Raw genomic sequence first — 14,470 nt, 5'->3', positions numbered from 1 at the left:
GGTCTTGGGTGACAGGTTGGACTTGGTGATCTTTGAGGTCTTTTCCAACCTTGTTGATTCTATGATTCTAAGGGAGGATACATTTCAGTGAAATGCATTTGCCCACATAGATAAGGTTTTATCTGTGTTGCATACTCCACAGATGAAACAAACAAAACCTAAGGCTCCACCTAAATAAAATCCAACCAGCAAACTAGGAAAAGGAAAAAAAAACAAAAACAAAAAAACAACTGACCAAAAAAAAACCCCAACAAAATTAAACTGCATGTCAGTAAAGATGTTTGAATGTAAACATGAAACCAAGGAACTCTGAAATAAGTTGTCCATAGCTTTCCTGAAATCAGGCAATATACTCTCATCAGCACATTTCATGGTAATGATGGAAAGCTGCTGAGTTTTCTTGTGTTCCTTGAGAAGTATTTCTCTTATTACCCACAGAGGGTAGAAGTGCACAGATTGCACAGGATTTAGCATCAGCAAATAAAATAATATTTTTAAGTCTAGCTGGGTTCCTAATTTCATTTTTACATGCCTAAGTTATGCTTAAATTGTTAATTGGCTGTACTCTGTGCCACAACCCTTGACAATAGCTACAAGGAAATAATTATTAGATCTACAACTGCACAAATCTCCTCTGCCCACAGCTGCCCAAGTCCATATCTAGTTAAAACCTTGGGGCTGGCAAAAAGAACTTACAATCATGTATCTTTTCACGTCATTGGAACACAAGATAATAGTTACTGTTTTATGGCAGTTAGGAGTTGTATTTTCTGTGTCTGCCATTCCAGACTGATGAGGGCTTTTATGAGGGCATAAGTAGGTGGATAGATGATGGCAGAGCAGTGGATGTGGTGTATCTTGATTTCAGTAAAGCATTTGACACCATCTCCCACAGCATCCTCTCAGCTAAACTGAGGCAGTGTGGTCTGGATGACCATGGAATTCAATGAGGGCAAGTGTAGAGACTTGAACCTGGGAACGAACAACCCCAAGGAAGTGTAGGTTGGGAACTGACCTGCTGGAGAGCAGTGAAAGGCAAAAGGACCTGGGGGTCCTGGTGGATGGAAGGATAACCATGAATCAGCAATGTGCTCTTGTGGCCAAGAAGGCCAATGCCATTCTGGGGTGTATTAGAAGGGCTGTGGTTAGTAGCTCAAGAGAGGTTCTTCTCTCCCTCTCCTCTGCCCTGGTGAGGACACATCTGCATCCAGTTCTGGGCCCCTCAGTTCAAGGACAGGAAACTGCTTGGAAGAATCCAGCACAGACCCACAACAATGATTAAGTGAGTGGAATATTTTCCTTACAAGGAGAGACTGAGGGAGCTGGGACTCTTCAGCTTGGAGAAGAGGAAACTAAGAGGTGACCTTATTCATGTTTGTAAATATGTAAAGGGTGAGTACCAAGAGGATTGAGCCAGGCTCTGCTTGGTGATGCCCAATGACAGGACAAGGGGCAATGGGTGGAATTTGAAGCATAGGAAGTTCCATGGAAACAGAAGGAAACATTTTTTCCCTGTGCGGGTAAGGGAACACTGGAACAGACTGCCTAAGGGGGGTTGTGGAGTCTCCCTCTCTAGAGATATTCAAGACCCATTTGGATGTGTTCCTGTGTTATCTGGTATAGGTGATCTTGCTCTGGCGGGGGTGGGTGTGGGGCGTGGTGTTGGGCTAGATGATCTTTTGAGGTCCCTTCCAGACCTTAACATTCTGTGATTAAGTGTGTGACCACTTGGTAATTATTTTATAGTGTGACTCAAAAGCTCCTATGAATTGAACTTCTATCATATGAATGTAGGTTAATTCTTGTGAGAAACTTTTTCAGCATTACTAGATAATTTGTGGTTTATTCAGATCAATTTTAGTAGTGTTTAATTGACTGTGATTTATGCAGCTGATGTTAATGTCACTACTCAAACATGGATACCATTTTTTTTCACAGATCCAACTTGAAATATTAAAAAAATCTGGGTTGTTTTTTTTTTTTCCACTTAAAGATTAATACATTTCTATAGGGAAGCTCAATAGAGGTGCTTGAGAAACTAAACTCTTACTGCAAAAAATAATATACTTTTTAAAAAAATCGTAACTTCTACATGAAATGAAAATAAATACAATAAAGGTAATAAGTTTTGTTGAATTGTTGATGCTGTAACTTGAACAATGATATAAACTCAGAGGAAACATTTTGCATTTGATAGTTACACAGCGATGCTTGTCTTTTCTGAAATCACCATGGAGTGACAGCAGTTTTCTGCTGTGGTTGTAAATTTGCCATATGGTGCATCACAGTTCAGCTGATCATTTTTCTGGGTTCTAAACTGTCCCCTGGATCTTAAATTGTACTTCCAGTTAGTACAATAACCCATACAGCAAGGACAGCTGCGCTCCATCACTCTTTGTCCTATGTCACGTGTAAATTTGACATCTCCAGGTAGAACAGAAGAGGAGAAAGATAGATTAAAGGAGAATAGAATGTTGTTGTCCACATTCATAAAATGAGGACAAAGAAATTATAAATGGAATAAGAAAGATTCAGAGTGGACTTCAGTCAAACACTCTATGAGATTATTGAAAGTCCAGTACTGGAGCTTTTGAAAGCAGGTGTTCAGCAAACAGAAATGAGAGGTAGTTGTAATGCAGTTAACATATCTTGGAATGAGAGACTTTTCCAGACCATTTGAAGATGCTGTTTTCTCTGACAAGGATCTACAAATAGCGTGTCTTCATTCTGGAATTTCTTTTCAACTGTAGTTACCCATACATGAATACCTGTGCTTTTGGGGAATTTATAGTCCTATTCATTTTACTCCAAAAGGTGAATGGAGCAATTGCCAAACTATAACTAAGCAGACTAGAGCTAAACCAAACCAGTCCTGCATAACAAACCTCCATTTCAGACACAGTGGCATAAGGTTTTGCAGATTTCTTAAACTATAGAAAATCTCTCTGAATTCCTCTAAGAGAAATGTGAATCCCACCCTGCGGAATGCTGGCTCTGAGCAAGTGCTTATAGTCAGAAAGCTGAAGTCTCTGTGTGGAAAAAAAAAAACACCAACCAAAAGAAATAGGAGGCTGAAGCCTAGATTACATGGTGGGGATCTTGTGCATATATTAAGTACTGCAATCATCAGAGGTCATCTGTAACCTTGTGCAATGAAGGTAGCAACTGGGAACTGTTGTGTTGCTAAAACCGTGGGAGGATTCATTCACATTTCTAGTAGGAAAGGAAGCTGTGTCTCCCAGTCACTTCACTGCAAGAGCACTTTACATAGTATTTATAAGGGACAATTTAACGTTATCATGTAGTGGTTGTGAAAAACAAGCCCTACAAGAGCGCCACTTCATACAGTGCATATAGATGGACACTTTAATAGCAGACTAGAGAACAATTGTCCATATCCATGTAACCAGCTTCTGTAAAAACAAATTAGCTGTTATCTGAAGAGAGATACCCTTGGTAAAACAAACCAGGCAAGGAGGTGTGGGTGGCAAGAGGAATAAGAAGAAATAAGAGGCTGAAGCCTCAACTGCATATTGGGAAGCTTACACATGTATCAGCATTAATTAACCACAATATTAGAGGTTGTCTGTAATCCCATTGTCAGGGTTTGTGTTCTGCACAATTACCATGTTATACTAAGCACAGCTAGAGTAATCTCATTCCAGAAAATGAGGTGCTTGGAGAAAGACAGGATTGCAAATGTCTAAAGCAGATTTGTGTTCTGTATGTGTTCAATTTTGCATCTGTTTGTTTTGATGACGTTAGCTAGAGACAAACCAACAGAGGAAATGAAAGATATATGTATTCATGCTGCAAACTTAGACATGTTTCATCATCAATAATAAGAGATCTTTTTCTTTGGCTTGCAGAAGTATAATCTTCACATTTGCAAACCATTTTTTAAACTATTTGGAGGTTTTGCTTAATTTGTGGACTGACATAAATGCAGAAGTCTAAATTAAATATGTTCAAGTAGCATGTTTACCCGATGCTGTCTACTTACTGTCTTCTACTGTAGTAATTCTTTGACTTAAAACATTGTGCCTCCCCTATTAAGAGAAGTCAGTGACAATATTTCCCTATTCTAATTTAACTGTGAAGAGATGTCATCATAAACCCCCATAAGCAAACCGATTCCTATTTATTTTTATGTGAATATTTTTGTTCATCAGCATTAAATTGTTGTTACAAGAGATAAGATTGGAAGCACAGAACTCATACTCTTTCTGGGGAGCTATTTGATCGCCATACCCTTTGTCTACAGGTGAAATCTGGACTAACAGTCTTTGCCTTTGTGGTGCAAAATGTAACCTAACATTTCAGATCTAGTTAATTCTGAGATTGTTAAAGAAGCCTTATGGGTACTTACGTAACCATGCCCTCTTCACATGACTTGGCAGGACTAGATCTTAAAGGCCTTTTCCAACCAAAATGATTCTTAAGAGAACTGTAAAGATATAAATGAGTCCTTCACTTTTCTTCCATTGTTGACTTTGACTTTTCTCATCCATCATTTAATCCATTCACATTCATGTAGCTATTGGTACACCTTGGATTCTTTCATCTTCTTGGACATTCTGGACATATGTTTGTGTGTGATGAGAACAATAGAAGCTTCAGTAAGGTTTTATTTGTTACATACCAGTTGTAAGTGTAAGATTAAAGACAACATTGCTTGCATTAGTATTTTGTTATCTCATGCACTAAAATCATAGCTCCAGATGAAAAAATCTGATTTATCAATCTGTATCATGACCCTTCCAAGCAATTTTCTAATTCCTGGGGTTTGGTATGGGTGTGTGGGTTTGTTTTGGTTTTGTTTTACTTTCTTGCATCAATGTGTGTGTCAGCATTGACTAGTAAAAATGCTTTCCTATTAAATGACTGACACTGACCAGGCTGAATTGTACAGTCACTGTGCTGATATTATTACTCCCCTGGAGACTGCAGTTTTGCAGGCTGTCATGATTTTTGTTAAATGAACTGTGGATTTAATAGAAGCAGATGTATAACAACAAAATACAATACAGCTTCTACTTGTTCTACAAAATATCTATCTCAGTTTTATTTAAAAAAAATAAAAAGACAGTCTCCAAAAGCTGCATTTGCTTGTTTCCATCATTGTTAGTAGTCAATGGCACGTCACAGCCCTTAAGCACTAAAAAAAGTAATTGATACCTTCGCTTGAAGGAAAGAAGTTTTTGTGTCTCAGATTGAATGTCTTGTGAACAACCTAATCTGTTACCAGCATTTACTGATGTAACATCTTTGGTGGAACCAGAGGCAGCTTCTTCAGCTGACAGATTTTAGGCAAAGTAATTTTTTTGAGTATTTAGAGAGTAATAGTACAAAAGACCAAGAGCTTTTGTAAGGAGAAAGTATGACTCAAAAAAATATTGGCTAAGAGAAGTCCATTTGCTGTGTGATGTTTGACTACCCAAAAACCATGTTCAACAAGTTCTTTTCAACTGATAAGAGAAAGTAAATGGAAAGCTTATCTTGTAGAATAGTGTCTGATTAAAAAGCAAGACCTAAAAGGTGTGTAAATGGCCAGTTTTAACAGTGGAAGGAATTTACTCACAAAACCCTAGCAAAACTTTTGCTGAAGAAAGACATCAAAATGTTCTGGTAATATAAGTAAGGTACTTAGAATGATTAAAAAGGGCTAGGGATCTTCAAAAATTTCTTGGAATAAAAACTGACCTGGCTTTGAAGTAGAGGGTTAAAATCAATATGGTCCTTTAAAGAGAGATCTTAATAGTATGCATATATACTTTGTGTTGTAAAGCAAATACTATTCAGAAATCATTATCAAATCTCAGAATGTTAGGGGTTGGAAGTGACTTCCAGGAATCCAGTCACAGGAACACACCCAGGCAAGTTTTGAAAGTCTTCAGAGGAGAGTCTACAACCTCTCTGGGCAGCCTGTTCCTGTTCTCAGTCACCTTCACCGTGAAGAAGTGTCTCCTCTTGCTGAGGAAGAACCTCCTGTGTTCTAGCATGTACCTGTTGTTCCTTGTCTTATCAATGGGCACCACCAAAAAAGATCCTGGCACCTTCACCTTGACAACTGCCTCTCAGATATTTATAGACATTGATCAGATCCCCTCTCAGCCTTCTCTTTGCCAGACTAAAGAGCCCCAGTCTCTCAGTCTTTCTTCGTAGGAGAGATGTTCAAGTCCCACAGTAATCACCGTAGCTCTGTTGAACTCTCTCCACATGATCCCTGTCTCCTTTGAACTGCGGTGCTCAAACCTGGACACACTATTCCATGTGTGGTCTCACCAGGGCAGAGTAGAGGGGGAGGAGGGCCTCTCTAGACCTGCTGGACAAACTTTTCTTAATGTATTCCAGGATACCATTGACCACAGGGGCACATTGCTTTCCCCTAGATAGCATTCTGTCCTACAAATCTCTTTGTTATGCTTGAACTGAACATCAAAGTGGAAAGTCTCCCTAATGGTGGTAGTTTCATTTTTTAGGAGTGGTAAATTTTGTATTTAGTTCACATTGAAATACTGACAAACATGACAAACCAACACTAGAACTGTAATTAAAGTAAGAAGCTTGTACAATGAAGTACATATTCCCTGAAGGTAGAGATTTGCTTCGTATTTTAACAGTAATCCTCCTAAAGCTATGGAAGGTAAACACTTCTGACTATATATGGTCATAGCAGACAAAGTAGAATTGTGTACTGTACTTGTTAATTTAACTGCCTCCAATTCAGAAAGGAAAATTCACCTTTGTCTTTTAAGGGATTCACATGCATTTCAAATGTCATTTATTGTATCTAAAATACGAGAACTAACATGCCTTCAAATTAAAATACTATACAATGTTCTGCACCTTAAGCAGTGGCTGATGGGGGGTGAGTATGTGTGTATGTGAAGAGTAATCTAAACCTCTTTCAAGTCTGCCAAAGCTGATATGTTTGTATGAGATCAAGGGTCTTGGCATTGAATACATGTTCTTCTATTGAAAATTCTCTGCTAAAGCCAAAATATTGTTATTCTGGACCCCACTCAAAACCAGTACTGCTGCATGCTGTGTCCCTGTCCTCAAGAACACATTTTTCCCATTAGGTTATTGAATAATGCCAGCAAGGCTGACAGGGTGCTTATCCTTTTGCTCCTCAACATAAGGAGACAGAACACAGCTCAATGTTCTGTGTCTGTATTAAAACACCTGCCATACTTCCAGGCCTCATTTTTTAAGCTACTCTTGGAAACCTCTCTTCTCTTTTCTCACATCTCTGTTTTTAGAATAGAATAGAATAGAATAAAATAGAATAGAATAGAATAGAATAGACCAGGTTGTAATAGACTTTCAAGATCATTGCGTCCAACCCATCAACCAATCCAACCCAACTAAACAACTAAACCATGGCACCAAGCACCCCATCAAGTCTCTTCCTGAACACCTAAATAATTAAATTTAAATTATAATAATTAAATTTAAATTAGTAATTTTAAATATAATAATTAAATTATAATAATTATAAATTTAAATTACTAATTGTCAGTCTAAAATACCAGCTGTTGGGGGTGCTCAACTTCACGGTAAGCTGGAATCAGTCCTTTGTGGACTCATGTGTCTTTATGAGTTACACATAAATATATACACACCTCTGTGTGCTTTCTTTTCTATTATGAAATGACAATAACATTTTAATAAGTAAACGTAAGAATCTTTACCATTTCCTAAGAAAATACACAGTTTTCTTAGGCAAGTAGAGCAGTTTACCTCTGACTTAGAAGCAGATACGGAAAAAGAATTTATAGAATAGGATAGAATAAACCAGGTTGGAAGAGACCTTCAAGATCATCGCATCCAACCTATTCTCACTAGATGAAAAGATTTCAGGCACAGATCTAAGATCTGAATTGGTCTTCCAATTTGTAAGTAACACTTGATAACTCAGTGAAAACCAACACTTTTCAAACATATATGGGCATTTTTCAATGCATGCTGTGCTGTACCTACCTATGCTCGTGACAAATATTTTTTTTTTAATTCTGGTGGTACTGCAGACCTGGCACAGCAGCAGGAGAGGCCTGCATTTTGTTGTATTTTGTGTAATGTGAACAGTTATTACTACAGTTCTGAGTGTACAGACTTTATTGAATTACACATGTCACAAAAAAGTAGGACTTCAAATTCCACCTGAGCTTTGTGATGACTTGTGAAGGTCCATTGCAACCGACAGCATGGTGTGGTTTCATGAAATGATACCCATCAGTCATTAATTTCAGTGAGGCCAGGATTTCACTTAAGTGAATAGAATAGAATAGAATAGAATAGAATAGAATAGAATAGAATAGAATAGAATAGAATAGAATAGAATAGAATAGAATAGAATCAATGGAGCTCCACCTGGGCAAGGATGATGAAAATAGAATAGAATTATCCAGGTTGGAAAAGATCATTGAGATCATCGAGTCCAACCTATCACCTAATACCATCTAATCAACTAAACCATCATTGCAAGTGCCCCATCCTCTCCTCCTAAACACCTCTAGTGATGGTGACTCCACATTCCAATGGCCAATCACTCTGTGAAGAACTTCTTCCTAACTGTAGTAGTTTGGGCTGGATGCCCTCTGCTGTGTTCATACGAAGGGTGCTTACTGTGTCCAGAAGTCCAGCCCAGTGGCTGGACACAGGAAGCCAGGTATTTCATACCATAATAACCTGTACCACTATAAGATCTTGGCACAGGGTCTGGGACTTTCTCTTTCTTCCCTTGCCGCCACCCGGTAACTTGGGGGAGGCATCTCCTGGCCTTTTGGGCCTGGATAGGCACAAGGCCAGGGGGGGTGGTCAGGCTCAGATCTGGCCAGCTGAGACTAGCCTAGCAGTGGGGTGGGAGGGGGGTAGAAGGAGCCCTGGGAGTCTTGGGTGTACCCTCAGGTGGGGTTGGAATATTTCTGGGTCTGCTTTTGGGATATCTTTTTTCACTGTGCTTCTGGCTCTCTGTAAACATTCATTGCTTCTCATTTAAACTTTCCACCACTTTTGAAATCTGTCTGAGCCATTATTCTTACCCGTGGTGGGGAGGTGGTCTGCCTCAACCTGTCACACTAACATCCAGCCTGAACACCTCCAGTGATGGTGACTCCACCATCTCCCTGGGCAGCCCATTTCAGTGGCAAATCACTCTTTCTGTGAAGAACTTCTTCCTAACATACAGACTAAACATCCCCTGGTGCAGACCTCTTGTTCTGGTGCTGGTTGCCTGGGAGAAGAGACCAGCCCCCACCTGGCTACAACCTCCCTTCAGGTAGTTGTAGACAGCAAGAAGGTCTCCCCTGAGCCTCCTCTTCTCCAGGCTAAGCAACCCCAGCTCTCTCAGCCTCTCCTCATAGGTCTTGTGCTCCAAACCCCTCCCCAGCTTTGTTGCCCTACTCTGGACACGTTTCAGCAAGCCAACATCTTTCCTAATCTGAGGAGCCCAGAACTGGACACAGTACTCAAGGTGTGGCCTAACCAGTGCAGTGTACAGGGGCACAGTGACCTCCCTGCTCCTGCTGGCCACACTGTTCCTGATGCAGGCCAGGATGCCATTGGCCCTCCTGGCTGCCTGGGCACACTGCAGGCTCATGTTCAGCCTATTATCCACCAGTACCCCTAAGTCCCTTTCTGCCTGTCCCTTTCTCCTGCCACTCTGACCCCAGTCTGTAGCTCTGCATGGACTTGTTGTGGCCAATGTGTAGAACCTGGCACTTGGATGTGTTAAATTTCATGCCCTTGGACTCTGCCCATCTGTCCAGCCTGTCAAGGTCCCTCTCCAGAGCTCTCCTACCCACTAAGAGATCAACACCTGCCCCCAACTTGGTGTCATCTGCAAACTTACTAACGATGGATTGAATACCCTTGTCCAGAAAATCAATAAAGATGTTAAAGAGCATGGGGCCCAGCACTGATCCCTGGGGGACACCACTAAGTGACTGACTGCCAGCTGGATATGGCACCATTCACCACCACTCTCTGGGCTTGGCCCTCCAACCAGTTCCTAACGCAGCACAGAGTGCTGCTGTCCAAGCCATGGGCTGACAGCTCGGCCAGGATTTTGCTGTGGGGGGACAGTGTCAAAGGCCTTGCTGAAGTCCACAGCCTGCCCCACATCCACCAGGCAGTCACCTGATCAGAGGAGATCAGGTTGGTCAGGCAGGATGTGCCCAACCTAAATCCATGCTGAGTTCATTCTTGGGTACTTCTTGAGGTGAAACATTGTCAGGCCTCTAAGAAAACATTAAGTGTTACTTCTATGTCTGTCCTGTTGTGTTAGAAGTTGCTGATGTGCCATTGGCTTACAAAGCAAATCTTTGGCGCAACTGATCATGATTGCTGCTATAGTAGTTCTTGCAATTAACTTCTCTTTAAACTCAGCACCTGAACTGAGGGGAAAAAATCTAATTTATGTGAAAGTGGATGAGGGTATTTAATAGTAGATAGGATGACAATTATTTGTATCTAATGAATTTTCAAAATGTTCTCTTTGGATTGCTCACAATAATTGAATGCTCTTGTACCTGTACCCAAATAATAGCAGCTTCAAAAATGATGTATGCAGAAATAACTTGACTTTTAAAAATATTACCTCTGCAAGCATTTCAGGTGAATAAATTAATAAAAAATGTCACACATAGAATTATGAACACTAGAATATAAATGATAAATGCTGTGGCTTGTTGATTAAATTTGTAAGACCTTTAACTGGTTTTGTCGTAACTGTACAATATCATGTGCCCAGTTTCATATTTCCAAAGGTAACTACAACATTGGCTACATTCTAACTTCTATGACAAGACCAGAAATATGGATCTTTGCAGTAATTACAGAATTTATTTATTTATTTAGCAATTGTTTTGACATTGGAATCTAAAAATCATTTGCTTTTATTACAGCCATCAAACCCAAACTCACGACACCTCAACAGAAGAAACTAAAAGCAATTGAACATTTAATCAATTTCATTAATTTTGCAATGGTTAACATTATTTACAAGCAACAGTTTTGGGTACTTCCCCCCCCCCCCCCCAAAGTCACTATTTCAGTGCTTTACATCTCATCTAGTAATGCATTTGACATGACATTTTGCATCTATTTGTATGCTATTTGCAATTACAAGCCACTTGGAACTCAGAAGAGTTGGCCATTTCAACTGCAATAATTTGTTTTCTTATTTCCATTTGCAGGATGCTCTGGCCCGTTAGGGATAGAAGGAGGAATTGTGTCAAACCAACAAATTACTGCATCATCCACTCATCGAGCTCTTTTTGGACTCCAGAAATGGTATCCATACTATGCACGGCTTAATAAGAAGGGTCTTGTGAATGCTTGGACTGCTGCGGAAAATGACAGATGGCCATGGATTCAGGTAACAGATGGAGCTGGGGATGAAAAAAACCTCTTTGATTCATTTGCCAGAGTCACTTAAGAAACTGATGAAGACAAGTGGTAAACTAACAGCTAGATTCTTATTCACTGTCAGAAATACAGCCTAGGCTAAAAGGGACTATTTAGTTGCATAATAGTAATAATCTTGACTCTAGAAAGGCACCAATCTTCTTAAATAATATATGCATATATTCCATTGTGGCTTTAAAGCAAATTTATAAAGACTCTTTTCAAGAAAGCTGCTTTCTGCATATGTTACATTAGCTTTTGCAGCAATATCTCTTGGTAGAGATACTTAGACACTTGCAGCCTTCCTTGGGCATCATTGTAGAGTGCTTTGATTTGCTTTTGGCTGTACCAAAGCCTGCAGGAATAGTTTGTCCTCTCTGATGAGCTGCTTTGGGCACACAGTTTAAGCCTGTTGTAATTAAGGTTGATATAGCTGTTAGTTCAACCACATCCATGGGGCTGTCTTTTCATTCCCACTCAAGGATGTTATTTCTAGAATGATTCAAATGGCAGTGCCCTATTTGTGGACTAGATTTCTCTGTGCCCAGTAAATTACTTCAGTAAAAGTCATGAAGCAGTGAATTTGAAATGCTCTGGCTGCTTTAAAATGAAGATAATGATTATCTAGTGATAGCAGAAGTTCTTTCCTTTTATGGTGTTTTTGTGATATGTGAATTGAGCTAAGCTTTGGCATTTTCAGTTGTTATTTAATAAAGACGATGTTAGATAATTCATGGGGAATCCTTTTTGTGGTAATCAGGATAGTCAACACAAGAAGAGGGTGCTTCTCTCCAGGTAAACTCTCCAAAAGAGTAGTGGACCATGGTACATAAGTATCTTCTCTAGCACTGCTATGTTGAATTGTCCATATGTCCCTTGGGTATTTCAGGCATGCTCTTCTTAAGATAGCTTCATATACATGCATAATTTTTGTTCACCTTTGACTACCATGGGATTTTTCTGAGCAGTTCTCAGATGCTTGGGGTAAAAAAAAGGCATACAGGATTCCATCCTCATTTTTCTTGTTTGGAGGGCAGGCACAAAGCACTGTTAGATGAGGTTTTCTGAAACTGGTGTGGCAAGAGTGCAGGAATTTGGCAGTTCTGAAAAATGAAGCTGGTGCTACTGTTCATTATTCACTGCAGAGTGAAAACACAAAGGCCTTTCAAATGTATCTTAAGTCAGTGTTCTCCTGTAAAGACCAAAGGTATTAGGAAGTCTGTAAAATTTATATACTGAAAAAGAACTGGAAAGGGTAATATCAAGGGACTTGGGCAGAATTATTTTCACAGAGGTAATGGATAATGAAAACATTGGTAATACAGTAGCTTTTGGGCTGATTTAAAGTATGGGCTTTATTAAATGAGCTGGAGAAAATATTCAGTACCATTTAGGAATGGCCCCATAAACATGCCTTTTGCTAGGACATGAAGAAGAATGCAGTTCTGCAGCAAAAGACCTGAGATTCCTGGGAGGCAAGAAGTTAATCATAATCATTCTGCCCTTCTGGTAAAGAAGGCCAGTGGTATTCTGGGGCGCATTAAGGGTGTGGCAAACAGGCTGGGGGAGGTGCCCCTGCCCCTCTACTCTTCCCTGGTAAAGCCACATCTGGAGTACTGGGTCTAGTTCCAGGCTCCCCAGTCCAAGAGAGAGAGGGAAGTACTTGAAAGATTCCTATGGAGGTGACAAAGATGATAATGGACATGGAGCATTTCTTTTATGATGAAAGGTTGGGAGATCTGTGGCCATAGGAGACGAAAAGCATATGAGGTGATTTTATCAGTATTACCAATATTTAAGGGGCAGGTGTCAAGATGTGGTGCACAGTGAGAGTACAAGGGTCAACAGGCACAGACTGGAACACAGCAAGTTCCATTTAAATATAAGGGAAGACTTATTTACTTTGAGGGCTTCAGAGCCCTGGACCAGGCTGCCAAGAGAGGTTGTAGAGTCGTCTTCCCTGGAGACTTTTAAAACTTTTCTGGAAGTATTTCTGTGCAGCTTGAACTAGGCATACCTGTGTTATCAGGAAGGCTGGACTAAATGATCCCCAGAGGTCTCTTCTATCCCCTACCATTCTGTGATGCTGCACCTGGATGGAGTTCTCTAGAAATCTGTTGCTTTCACCTTTGCCTTTGGCAAAGTCACCATCTACCACAGAGGCAACTGTCAGGCAGCTCTTCAGGTTTCTGCCCAAATGTCTGCTTTGAACTTTGTTCCTGGTCTTTCCTTTGCTCTTATCTGTAAGGAATGTTGGACTGATGGAGAAGATATGGCTACAAATCTCAGTCGATAGAATCAGGTTTGAACAACATGGAGGTATTTGAGTTAATGTCCTAGTATGAAGGGTGGTTGTAGCCAGGAGGGGGTTGGTCTCTTCTCCCAGGCAACCAGCACCAGAACAAGAGGACACAGTCTCAAGCTGCACCAGGGGAGGTTTAGGCTGGATGTTAGGAAGAAATTCTTCATAGAGAGAGTGATTGGCCATTGGAATGGGCTGCCCAGGGAGATGGTGGAGTCACCATCCCTGGAGCAGTTCAAGAGGGGATTGGATGTAGCACTTGGTGCCATGGTCATGAGGTCTTGGATGACAGGTTGGACTTGATGATCTTTCAGGTCTTTCCAACCTTATTGATTCTATGATTATATGATTCTAAGTAGTGCCAATCCCATGCAGATTACTCTGTAATTTTGCCATCTGAATTAAGCAAGGACTTTCTCTAGAAGCCAATTAAATGATATGATGATGTGTACTAAGAACTTAGCATTCTTTTGTTTTTCCTCTCATTTTTCTTTTAAAACAAATTTTGAACTATAATTTACACAAAACTTGCCAAGTATTTTATTTTCATTTTTAGTTCAGAACAAACATTCAAAATACTTTCTGTAATTCAGGAATGACCTGTGTTGGGTTGGTTGTTCTTTTGTTGTTTGGGTGTTTGGTTGTGGGGTTTTTTTGGGGGGTGGGGTGGGTGTTGGTGGTTTGTTTTGATTTCTTAAGACTTTTCTCCTTAAAACACCTTGAAACAGAATATTAAACGTTTTGTTTTTTTCAGGG

The 14,470-nt window shown here is 40.1% G+C and overlaps 1 protein-coding gene across 2 annotated transcripts in view; it reads left to right on the top strand.

Moving 5' to 3' along the window:
* Window positions 1–14,470, top strand: part of EDIL3 (EGF like repeats and discoidin domains 3) — a 339,872-nt gene that overhangs the window by 228,266 nt on the left and 97,136 nt on the right. For both annotated transcript variants that reach the window (XM_054178605.1, XM_054178604.1), the window contains one exon: window positions 11,202–11,383. In XM_054178605.1, the coding sequence (XP_054034580.1) occupies window positions 11,202–11,383 (182 nt within the window). The remainder of the gene's footprint in view (window positions 1–11,201; window positions 11,384–14,470) is intronic.

Source organism: Dryobates pubescens, chromosome Z (genome assembly GCF_014839835.1).
Source record: "Dryobates pubescens isolate bDryPub1 chromosome Z, bDryPub1.pri, whole genome shotgun sequence".
Classification (NCBI taxonomy): domain Eukaryota; kingdom Metazoa; phylum Chordata; class Aves; order Piciformes; family Picidae; genus Dryobates; species Dryobates pubescens.
Note: the sequence above shows the minus strand (reverse complement) of the source record. Positions and strands in the feature narration are given on the sequence as shown.